General features: G+C 36.8%; 2 protein-coding genes across 2 annotated transcripts; one reads left to right on the top strand and one right to left on the bottom strand.

Annotated features, from left to right (window-relative positions):
* Positions 1 to 1,638: 1,638 nt before the first annotated feature.
* LOC116726694 (tryptase-like) lies at positions 1,639 to 5,384 on the top strand. The gene is made up of 6 exons (XM_032573525.1): positions 1,639 to 2,172; positions 2,507 to 2,527; positions 2,605 to 2,779; positions 3,810 to 4,078; positions 4,497 to 4,642; positions 4,722 to 5,384. The coding sequence occupies exons 1-6, from the start codon at positions 2,118 to 2,120 to the stop codon at positions 4,965 to 4,967; spliced, it is 912 nt and encodes a 303-aa protein (XP_032429416.1). The 5' UTR covers positions 1,639 to 2,117; the 3' UTR covers positions 4,968 to 5,384.
* Positions 5,385 to 6,781: 1,397 nt separating this feature from the next.
* Positions 6,782 to 12,499, bottom strand: LOC116727135 (testisin-like). Its single transcript, XM_032574329.1, has 6 exons — positions 11,892 to 12,499; positions 11,682 to 11,702; positions 11,422 to 11,584; positions 9,892 to 10,163; positions 8,061 to 8,206; positions 6,782 to 7,158 (listed from the first exon to the last, which is right to left on the bottom strand). Exons 1-6 carry the CDS (start codon positions 11,944 to 11,946, stop codon positions 6,910 to 6,912), a joined length of 906 nt encoding a protein of 301 aa, XP_032430220.1. The 5' UTR covers positions 11,947 to 12,499; the 3' UTR covers positions 6,782 to 6,909.
* Between the last annotated feature and the right edge of the window lie 69 nt (positions 12,500 to 12,568).

Raw genomic sequence — 12,568 nt, 5'->3', positions numbered from 1 at the left:
AATTATCACTTAACTAACTCATTATTATCATGCATTTTTCATCAGAGTGGTGAAATGATCTTTTTTCTTATTAACAGGCGGTTTGTCTTGATAACAAGTGTGCAGAGATCCTCAGAGAAACAGGATGACTCACTCAAACCTTGGCACGCTAACACAGCAGGATCACTACAATTTCCAACATGAAATTAAAAATAAGCTGATGTTATTTAAATATAATTCACTTAGTTGGTTTTAACATAAAGTAGTTGTTTAATTTCTGATTAATTACATTTTAGCTTATTAGAAATGATAATAAACTACCACTAGCTTATTATCATTAGAAATGATTTCTAATGATAGCTTATTAAATTACTGAATTACAAAATTCAGTCATTTTCTTTTACTGACACAAAATTACGTTCCAGGTGGATTTAATTTGTTATTATTGCATGATTGTGCAGCTAAAATAAATCATCAAACATTTGCAGTGAAAAATTACTCCTGAAAGTCATTTTACTTTGGAAAAAATCCAAATGTGCCAACATTAGCTTCTATGTTTTTGCTTTTTATTTGATGCGGTTTCAGACGACAAAAATCTTTTAAAAAATGTATTTTACGAAGCTAATTTCATACCTTAGAGAAATTCCTGTGCAGTGATTAATGCCAGTGACGGTTAATGATTATAACTAACGAGGCAGTAATTCCAGGATGTGGGAATAAATGCAACGCGTCACATCACCTTGGTTAGTCAGTAACTCATGTTGTCGGTTTAATCTTAACACGTTCCTGGCAACTTTGAACCAAAAGTAAAAATAAAAACTCCTGGAGCGTCTTTTCCTGCTGTTTCACAGAAACACACTCAGGTGATTAAGCCTTTGAGGAAGCGTCGTTTTACAAAAACTGAATCATTTTCTGCAACGTTTTTATCTGTCATGTGATTCCTGATTTCACGTCAATCAAACACATTCTGCTTTACGTTCTAAGTTTTCTTTAACTGAATTAATAACGTCAAAAAGACACAAAAACTGAGCTAATCAGTTGTTATTTATAGTCAACAGTAATACGGCACAAAGATGATTATTGATGATGTCATTATACGTACTGAAACACGAGTCAAGTTTGAGTAACAATGTAGTCCAAAGGGTTTAATTTAAGTTTTACTCATTAAATATCTAAAAAAAAATCTTGGTTTTGAAACTTGTACTAAAAATAAAAACATATTCCGTACAGCAGCTCCAGTGCAAAATAAAATACTAATCAAGAAAGTAGTTCAAAACTAATTTTCAGGAACTTGAAAAAAGGATTTTTGGTTGGAGATAAATCTAATATTTCACCAGGATCTGTTACAGGAAAACATTTCACCATGAAATCTTTTCCTGTTCCTCGTCACAAACCACTTCAGTGGTTTTATTTTTAGTAGATTTTCCTGGAAGACATTCAGTGTTTTTCACATGCAGCTTATTTTGCTGCATCCTGAGAACAAGAAAAATAAAAATTTGATTAAAACATGCAAATACAGGAATCAATAAAATGTGCAAATGAACATACTAAAAAAAGCTCCAATGCCTCATGTGATGTCAAAGTTTGTTTTGGGTATTAAAATGAGATCTAGAACAAACTAAAAAAATAGAAAAACTGTGTTTGAAAAAAATATAATTTTCACTTTCTGCAGGTGAAAAACTTTATTTAAAGTAGTTTTATTGATTTGACTGAAAACCCTGATTGGTAGATTCAAGGTGAATTTTAGACAAACTTTAGAAATTAATGTTTAAAAGACAGAAACTGGATAACATCTTAAAAAATCTTAGCATTTACTTTTTTTAGATATTGACAAAGCCTATTAAGTTATGTCAGTGTGATAAAAGTGATTTCACCAAAAATAAAAATAAAAAAATCAGTGACTGGCATAACCACGAGCTGTTATGAAACATGCAGGTTTAATCTTTTCATAAGAAATCTGGCTACTGAACCACAGAGTAGCTGATTCACTATGACTAAAGCTACAGCTGCACGTTATGCACCCAGTACAGGGGAGGGAGCGTTATCCTGCACCGTTAGGAGGGACACAATGGACTGGGTGACTTATAAAAATCCCAGGATATAAAAGGTGACAGAAGGATTCTGTTGTTACATTCACAATGGCTTCGTGGAAAATGCTGCAGGTTCTGATTTTGCTGAGCTTTCTCTTTGCAGGTAAGTCATTCTTTTGATTAGAAACATTGAAAAAAGGAAAAGGTTTAACTAAATTCAAAGCATTGCATTGCTTAGACAGGAAAATAATTCAAAACTAGCTGCAAAATCTAGTTTAATATGCACACAACTGATTAAATTTCAGACTAAAATATATTTTTTGTGCACATAAAACTCATCTATTTTATTCAACATGTTTGATTTGTTATTAAAAAATAACCAAAATCTATAACTTTAGGAAACTTGAGATATGCACAAATTTTTTTTTTTACATATTATTACTATGGAAAATAACAGATTTTTAAAATGTCTCTGATGTTTTTTCTCTCCTTTTCAGAATCACAAGCACAACTTAAAGGTATGTAGACGATTAAATCTCTGATTTTCTTTAAAGAATGTTATAAATAAAATAAATTGACCTGATTTCTCTTTCAGAGTGCGGGTTCGCTAATCGAAATCCCAAAATAGTTGGCGGTCAGGATGCGTCACCTGGACGTTGGCCGTGGCAGGTCAGCCTGCAGAGGAAAGGATTCGGGAATCCATTCCATCAGTGCGGCGGGTCGCTAATCACCAAGAACTGGGTGCTGACTGCAGCTCACTGCGTCAGTGGGTCAGTAGAAAAATTATTTGTCTTTGAGAGCAAACATTACTTTACAAATGATTTACAGATTTACTGACATTCCTGAAATTTTTCACTTGAAATGTTGCATACACTATAAAACATTTGAGCTACATTTAGTTCTGTCTACTATCTTCTTCTCTTTAAGTCAAATAAATTTAGCGAGTTTTAGATTTTGGACCTAAATGTTTGAGTTTGTGAAAGATAAACTTACAGCAGTAAGTTGTTAACTTTTTATTAAGAGTTGAATAAACCAGAGTTTTTAGGTTAGCACTTAAAAAACTGAAAGAGGAAAAAAACAGGAGTGGGAACTATTTCCCAGAATGCTTAGCGGCGTGTTTTTGTATCCTGAGCTGAAGTGCGTTACATTGATCTGACTCTTGTGTTATTAAGGCAAATGTTCATTTTAATGCAGCTGACAGTTTGCAAAGCTTGAGGATAATGTCCTGATCACACTAAATGTTTCTGAGCTGAATTCATTGAGATGTTTCATAAAATTCATCATCAGATCAGAAATTTGGTTCATGTGATTTGAAACTAGAATTTTAATTATTCTACAGTAAAATAAGTTGTTATTTTAATTTCATATTGTGAGTAAAATAATAGAGAAATGTGTCTCTTTAACTGGGTGAGGACAGTTTTTTTTCTTGCATATTGTGAAATAATTATTTGGTTTAAATTGAAGCATTAAGTTAAAACTCTCAATTCACGATTAATGAACTTAAAAAACAATGTTTAGACAACTTGTCTCTGGTTGTTAAATCAACTTCATGAACTTTAATTTCTGAGTTAAAACCAAAATTATTTTCTTGTCGACTTAAATTGCATTTTCAAGGCAGCAGGTGGGCTTTCATTTTCAAGTTAAACCAACTTAAATGCTTTACAGTGTAGTCACTCAAAATGTCACATAGTTGCCCAATGTTAGAAAGAAAACAGAACAAAGCAGCAGGGAAATCTAAATTAAATGTAAATAATAATTAAAGAAGCTCCATGTTCCTGAATGAGACCTTTTTTTCTGCAGGACCAGACCGTCGGATTTGCAGGTTTCTCTCGGTCGCCATCAGCTGCAGGGCGGCAACACAAACACCCAAGTAAATATGGGAGTTGCTCAAATCTTTGTGCATCCTGGATATGGCAGCAAGACGTTCAACGACATTGCGTTGCTCAGACTCTCCTCACCAGTGCAGTTCACAGACTACATCAGACCGGTGTGTTTGGCAGCCAGTGGCAGCCGGTTCAACAACGGCACCGTTAGCTGGGTCACCGGCTGGGGAAACGTAGCAGAAGAAGGTGAGATTCGTGTAAATAAATACTGTATGGTTTTGTTTTGATTTGTTTGGCTCTCGGCCCAGAGCGGCATGGCTGAAGGGGCGGCACAAACACTTAAAAAATGTTGATTAAGGATCACAGCTGTGCCTTAATAGATGAAACCTGGAAGTACTTGAGACCCCTTCTGAAAATGCTTAAAATTTCCAGAGGTGGTAAAGTACCCAGAAATTGTGCTCAAGTAAGAGTCGCACTACTTGGCCTGTTAAAACGCATTAATTACATCGAGTTTTTGTTAATTTAAAAGAAATGTTCTGAGAGTTTGGACTAAAAACTGGATTCCGATAATAGATGTTGAGTATGCCTTGTGTTGTGTTGGTTGTTTGGTAAAAGTTTACCAAGTTCATTATCAATGTGTGCGCCTCCTCTTTTTGCCCCACAGTGCCTTTACCCCCTCCTCAAACGCTCCAGGAAGTGAAGGTGCCAGTTATAGGAAACCGACAGTGTAGCTGTTCCTATGGAAACGGTGTAATCACAGACAACATGATCTGCTCCGGTGTTCTGTCAGGAGGAAAAGACGCATGTCAGGTAAACTCCTCGGTCCGATTTAAGCTCATGACCGTTAGCGAGTCTTTACATTTTGAATTCGTCCTTCCTGTCCCTTCAGGGTGACTCAGGAGGTCCGATGGTCAACGAGCAGCGCTCACGCTGGATCCAGTCTGGGGTTGTCAGTTTTGGCCTCGGCTGCGCTCGGCCCAATCTGCCTGGCGTTTACACCAGAGTGTCCCGGTACCAGTCCTGGATAAACTCCGTCATCCGAGACGAAAAACCAGGATTTGTCCAGTTCACCTCCAGTGGAGTGGATCCTGACAGCAGCTTCAACTGCAAACGGCGGCCATTTTTACCCAAATAACAAGAACAACACTGAAACTAACAACTGGGTTGGTCCAGGTGTTACACTACAAATTTAAGTAACATAATTCACTGCAAAACCACAAAATCTTATCAAGTATTTTTTGTCTAGTTTTTAGTGCAAATATTATTCCTTAATATTCCATGTTATCAGTTAATTTGTCTGCCAATGGAACTACTATGTTTTCATCAATATTAAGGAATTATTTACTTATATATTGATGAAAAGTTACTTGTATAAGTTAGTTTTGTCTTATTTCCATTTGACCAGAAATACTTGGTAAGCTTTATTTTTACAGCGTTCTTAATGTAGGTGGGAAACTGTTTCCTTTAGTCCTTCTGTAATTTTGCCAATGTTCCTGTTTCTGTGAATCATTTATAGTGATTTTAATTATTTAATAAACTCATTCGAGCATCACACCAATGCTTTTGTCCTTATTTAACACATGCAGCATCAAATTTGAACAAATCAACAGACTGACACCAACATGAATGATATTATTGATGCAAAGAATACAAACAGAAACCAATGATGATACTGATTGGTTTAACTGCAAGCTGAGTTTTTATATATTTTTTTTATTTTGAGAGATCGGTGATCAGCTGACATTGACATGTGAATCCGATCTTATCCATCGATCTTATTTACCTCAGCAAAGGTCTAAAAATCATCCACTGTCCTCTTCTGCTCTGCAGTGAGCGGTTTGACTGACAGACCGGCCCGCAAAGTCACTTCTGTTAACAATAGTCGTCCCGCTGTTACCAACTTTGTTGCTACATTTATCGACATTTCAGACAAAAAAAAAAATGGCATCGGCCAAAATCGGAATCAGCAGGTCAGACTTGTTAAAGATTGATAATCTGTGATCGACTAGAAAACTGCAATCGGTGCAGCCAAGTAATTTAATAAATTTTTGTATTTTTGACAGAATTTCTTTGTTTTTTATGTTGAACTCCTGTCCTGTAAATGTATACGGGGCTTTTTGTCTGAGATCAGCAGCGTGCAAACTCTTTTATTTGTTGTTCTACATCACCACACCTCACCAAGCAGATATTCATAAAACATCATTTGACAGAGTCTGGAAGCTTTTTGCTGTTGTTTCATAATAATCAGGAGGATCCCTGACTGGTTAGTTTTGATTAAAGTTTAATAAAAACGTTTTAACAGTTTAAAATTGTAAACTGTTACAATTTTAACAGTTAGCCAAACGCAACCTGTTGAAGATAAAGAAGTGTGCAAAGAATTTGAGACACAAGTTAAACTTCTGGCCCAGTTTTGAATCTTTTGCTGCCTCTAAACATCCGGGAGGAGCTTCAACGCTGATCTTCATTCATGTGTTACAATAACTCATTTCTGTTGGTCTATCACACAGAATCCTAATGCACAGTTTATTTTATTTTATTATCTTATCTAAATACTGTTATACCTACAAACTTCTTTATTTTAGTTGATTATGCATTGAGAATCTCCTCCTGGTCCATGATAGCTGAAACAACACAGACTGTAGAGCCACAGCTCAGAGTTTAAAGTTATTTTAAGTCTAAAATGACACAAAATAAATTACTTAGAAATAAATTGATTCCTTTAGATTTTTTTCTCATGAAAGTGACCGAAATAAATATTTGCCCTGTTTTTTCAGTTTAAACCAAAGTGCAACAGAATATGCAACACAGTTATAGTTGCATTAGAGTATCTTTATTAACAAAACCTTTTAATTTATAACAATAAATTAACTCGTAAGTTAATTTATTGTGTGGAAAAAAATATATACAAATATGCAAAAATTACAGTAATAACTGAAGAGCAAACAAATAAACATTAAAAGCAAACATTTAAAATGTTTTTCCTTAAATATTAATTACTTTTTTGTTGTTTTTCAACTATTTCTGGTGTGAGAAAATATGCATTAAAGGGTTTTGGATGGAATCTCTGAGGTTTTGTTTTATCGTTTGGTGACAGGCGGCCGGCGCTGACAGGTGAAGCTGCTGTCTGGATCCTCTCCTCTGGAGGAGAACTCCACAAAGCCCGGTTTGTTAAATCTGATGACGGAGTTTATCCAGGACTGGTACCGGGACACTCTGGTGTAAACGCCAGGCAGATTGGGCCGAGCGCAGCCGAGGCCAAAACTCACAACTCCAGACTGGATCCAACGTGAGTCCTGCTTGTTGACCATCGGACCTCCTGAGTCACCCTGAACGGCAGAGAGGAAGAATTAGTGGCTTATTATTGTCTCTCCAGGTTGGGCACTTGGGCTGCTTGTGTCATATTGACATACTAATATATCAAAATTAGAGACTTCATCATTTCTAGGTTACACTCTGCCTGTAACATACCTGCTATTATTAGCTTTCACTGCAAAAACACAGATTTTCTCAAGTATTTTTAGTCTAAATTTCTAGTGCAAACGTCTTAGTACACATGAAATAGGACAAAAGTAGCTTACAAGTACCTTTTTAGCAAGATTTAGGAGTTTGATTTAGGTAAATAAATCCTCAATATTGATTAAAAAAATTTGTAATTCCACTGGCAGATAATTTCACATATAATATGGGAAAAATATCTTATTAGACATGAAATAATCTGCCAACTTTTCCATCAATATTAAGGAATTATTAACTTAAAACAAGCTCCCATATCGTTCTAAAAAGTTACTTGTAAGTTAGTTTTGTCTGATTTCAAGGGAACTTGGATATTTACACTAGAAACTAGACAAAAATACTTGGTAATTATGTTTTTTGAACTGTACATTATGCTGGTATTATTATTCGTCTTGATTTTAACCTCAAGCAAAGACGCTCTAATTTAATTTGCATTTTGAAACACAGAGTGGTATTTACTGTAAGTGCAACATGTTAATTTAACAATTTTAAAGTAACATCTGCAGACGAACAACGAATTTACAGTAAACAAGTTCAATATCTTTTGTTTTTAAAATGTGAAACACAAATGCAGACAGTGTAAAATGTGAAACATATTACTACAAAATAAAATAAATTGACGCTCTGGTGGTGTTGGGGCCCTAAACAGCTGCTTAACTTGCATTTGCCTTGGGCCGGCTCTGCATCCAGGCGACTGGTGAAACGATCAGCCTACCTGACAAGAGTCTTTTCCTCCTGAAAGAACACCAGCACAGATCATGTTGTCTGTGATGCTTAATCTTCCAAGCAAACAGCTGCACTGTCTGTTCCCAATAACAGGCACCTTCACTTCCTGAAGGGTTTGAGGACGAGGCAGAGGTACTGTGGAGGATTACATTACTGAGATTAGCACACAACAATACGTCCTCTGCAGCATTAACTCTGTCATATGATTGTAATGGAGAAAATACAAGGTTTTTTTAATGAACAAAGTTAATGTGGTTTCATAAAAAGCAAAAACAAAAAAAAAATAAGCATAAGTGACACTTTGGTCCTTTAAACATTATCGCTTTTAATTTACGTTTTCCTTCATAATTCTCTTTTTTTCCCTTTTTTTCTTGACCACCAGACTGGAAAAGGAGCCATTTTTGCCTCACAGTGAGAATAAATCTGTAAAACTCACTGTTGGAGAGCAGCAGTAGATCTCATGTTGGAATCACCAAATCTCCATGACGACCATAAAATGGTTGTCATGCCAACCAAAACTATAGGAAGCACGAAAAAGCAGGAAAAGGTCTTCTCTGTCTACCCATCACAGACCTAAATGTGTGTAATTTATTAAACCCAACTGGAACTTTAAAGGTGACCTATTATACTTCCTTAAACAGGTTTTGATTGGTCAATTGGAAATACAAAACCTGTTCGTTACATTTTGTTGCACAGCATCATTCTCAGATAATAAGATTTCAGTCTGATCAGTTCTGCCTGTTTTAGGGCGTCTTGTCACTTTAAATCCAAATAAGCTGCTGCTGGCCACGCCCCCCCCCCCAAACTCAACATTTACACTCGCACATGAAAATGGCAGCAAACAGATGTGAAATTATACAGCTGTACATATTTGAAAAGCAGAAGTGGAGCCTCCTGTGCAACCAACAAGAATGCAGCAAGTGGTTTCTGGAACAACAAAACACTTGTCTTTCCCAGCAGCCATTGTAAAGTACTGTACAGTGATAAAATCAGCTGACCAAATGTGTTGGAGCTCTGCTTACGTTGCTAGGTAACGGGCTAAGCTTGGTTGGTGTTGCTAGGTAACGGTACAATTCCTATTGACTGTGACTTAACAATGGGGAGATTTTTCAAAGGACTTATTTGAAAACATTTACTCATTGCCAAAAACTGGCTGAGTGTTTTATTTAATAATTTGAGTTGAGACCCAAATGGAAACATAAAAATGTGCAAAAAGTGAATATTGGACAATATCCATCCATCCATCCATTTTCTGTTCACCCTTTGTCCCTAATGGGGTCGGGAGGGGTGCCGGTGCCTATCTCCAGCTACGTTCCGGGCGAGAGGCGGGGTACACCCTGGACAGGTCGCCAGTCTATCGCAGGGCAACACAGAGACATACAGGACAAACAAACATTCACACACACTCTCACACCTAGGGAGAATTTAGAGACCAATTAACCTGACAGTCATGTTTTTGGACTGTGGGAGGAAGCCGGAGTACCCGGAGAGAACCCACGCATGCACAGGGAGAACATGCAAACTCCATGCAGAAAGACCCTGGCCGGGAATCGAACCCAGGACCTTCTCGCTGCAAGGCAACAGTGCTACCAACTGCGCCACTGTGCAGCCTATTGGACAATATATCCTCTGTAATCCCTGATGTTGGTTGGATGAGAAAAAAAGATTGAATGAAACGAAAGTGGTAAATCGAAATAAAATTAACTTTTCTTTTTTTTACTTTTTTGGTCATCTCAAAACAACAGGAGATAATTTATCCACTCAATAAAAGCACTAAAAGTTTGGACCTGTCAGGATGAGTCTCCTCAGGTGAAACTCACCTCCTTCTGCTACGTTTCCCCAGCCGGTGACCCAGCTATCGGTGCCGTTGTTGAACCGGCTGCCACTCGCTGCCAAACACACCGGTCTGATGTAGTCTGTGAACTGCACTGGTGAGGAGAGTCTGAGCAACGCAATGTCGTTGTCGTTGGTGGTCTGATTGAACTTGGGGTGTACGATGATTTTTCCAATGTTCCTTCTCACTACGGTTTTCATGTGTTTGTCCCTCAGGTTCTGCTGCCCCAGAACAGCCTTCCACAAGGACGGAGTTGGACTGCAGGGGTAAAGAAAAACAAACACAAGGAATTTATTCCATTACAAAAAATTATGACAATGTTTTCAACTTCTTTCAGTTGGACTCAGACCTGAACCTTCAGAGTCACACAAAGACAGTTACAAAGTCAGCCTTCTATCACCTGAGTCGCTTTCAATCAAAACTAAAACTCCACCTGTTTAAAGTTGCTTCAGAACCATAATAAATGAAACATTAACCAACATGTTTGATGTCTATTGATTATTTTAACGATAAAACATGATAAAAATCTAAAGTTGCCTTGGTTTTAGAACTGTGGGCTACTGAAATGTTGTGAAGGTGAAATGTGCAAAACAGTGTAAAACATTTGTGAAGCATTTAATTCTGTCTACTTGTTCTTCTCTTTAAGTTAAATAAATTTAGTGAGTTTTAGATTTTGAACCTAAATGTTTGAGTTTAGGAAAGATAAACTTACAGCAGTAAGTTGTGTTAACTTTTTATTAAGAGTTGAATAAACTAGAGTTTTTAGGTTAACACTTAAAAAACTGAAAGAAGAAAAAGACAGGAGTGGGAACTATTTCCCAGAATGCTTAGCGGCGTGTTTTTGTCTCCTGAGATGAAGCGTTACATTAATCTGACTCTTGTGTTATTAAGGCAAATGTTTATTTTAATGCAGCTGACAGTTTGCAAAGCTTGAGGATAAAGTCCTGATCACACTAAATGTTTCTGAGCTGAATTCATTGAGATGTTTCATAAAATTCATCATCAGATCAGAAATTTGGTTCATATGATTTGAAACAAGAATTTAAATTATTCCACAGTGAAATAAGTTGTTATTTTAACTTGATATTGTGAGTAAAATAATAGAGAAATGTGTCTCTTTAACTGGGTGAGGACAGTTTTTTTCTTGCATATTGTGAAATAATTATTTGGTTTAAATTGCAGCATTAAGTTAAAACTGACAATTCAAGATTAATGAACTTAAAAAACAATGTTTAGACAACTTGTCTCTGGTTGTTAAATCAACTTCATGAACTTTAATTTCTGAGTTAAAATCAAAATAAATTGCATTTTCTAGGCAGCAGGTGGACTTTCATTTTCAAGTTAAACCACCTTAAATGTACAAATAAACTGAATTGTGTTTTACATTTTTCTTTCCAAATGACCCAGTTGAGAATAATCGTAAGCTTATTTTTTCATGACACGCTTCCTTTCACTGCAACCAGCAGTGTTTGCATATGAAAATCGTAATGAGAACTTTGTTTATCTTTGCACTTACTCAGTGATGCAGTGAGCTGCAGTCAGAACCCACTTCTTGTTGATCAGGGAGCCGCCACACATGAACCAGCCAGAAAGCTGCAGCTCCACCTGCCAGGGCCAACGTCCAGGTGAGGCATCCTGACCTCCAACTATTTTGAAGTTGCGCGGAGCGAAGCCACATTCTGAAACAAAAAATCAGTTCAGACGACATTAGGATGCAAACGTTCAACAAATCTTATTGCGCAGGATATTTTAAAGAGGCTTTAGGTTTCTACCAACCATTAAGCTGTGCATCGGATCCTGGGGAAACGGGACAAAAACAAACACACTTCAGTTGATTTTATTCAACAAAACAGCGCATTAGTTTAAAGCTGGAGCTCAAGATTTACACTAAAAATATATTGTTTTTGTGATAAAATTGTAAAGAATACCTTTTTATTGTTAATAATAACAATAATAACACAGAAAAGAGAGAGAGCTTCCACCTACCTGCAAAGAGAAAGTTCACCAGAGCCAGGAGCTGCAGCAGAGTCTTTGCAGACATTGTGGAGGGAAGTGCAGAATCTGTGTCTGAAGCTCTTTAAATATTTTCTCCCATCCGTCGCCTCTTCCTGTGTGTTTCACCTAAAAAGCCAACCACATGGGAGCTGCTCCGCTGATTCCTCTTTCTAAGAATCATGAATGTTTCCTTCAAAGAACTGCCATGATGTAATGGTGTCAAAAATAAACGCCACACGCTTCACTTTAGTCTTCCTAAAGGTTTATACAGGGACTGAAATTCTGCTTGTGTAAATTTATTTTGACAAACATGCTGTAACTTTTCTGTCAGTAGAATTTGAGTTTTGTATGTTTAAATGTCGTTATTTCATATAATATAAAAACATTACAGAACTTTAGCATGATTTGTCTGATCTGAGGCTTTAACCCCTTAACAACGTTTTTACCAGTGTTTCACTGAGCAGCAGCTCCTATAATGAGCTCAGCAGCTCCACCAGGTGTTTGCTAATTGCTGCTGGCTAGTCTGAAGGAGCTGAACGAGGGACTGCTGCTGTGCTCAGAAACTTGGAAACCGTATCTCAGAGGAGGAGCTTTGTCCTGGAGGGCGGGGCTAGGTCCACCCAGCTGAATGGTTGCCATGGAGATTAAAGGACTTTTTTCAAAGATGC

This window comes from Xiphophorus hellerii, chromosome 10, assembly GCF_003331165.1.
Source record: "Xiphophorus hellerii strain 12219 chromosome 10, Xiphophorus_hellerii-4.1, whole genome shotgun sequence".
Lineage (NCBI taxonomy): Eukaryota > Metazoa > Chordata > Actinopteri > Cyprinodontiformes > Poeciliidae > Xiphophorus > Xiphophorus hellerii.
This window is presented reverse-complemented; position numbering and strand designations above follow the sequence as displayed.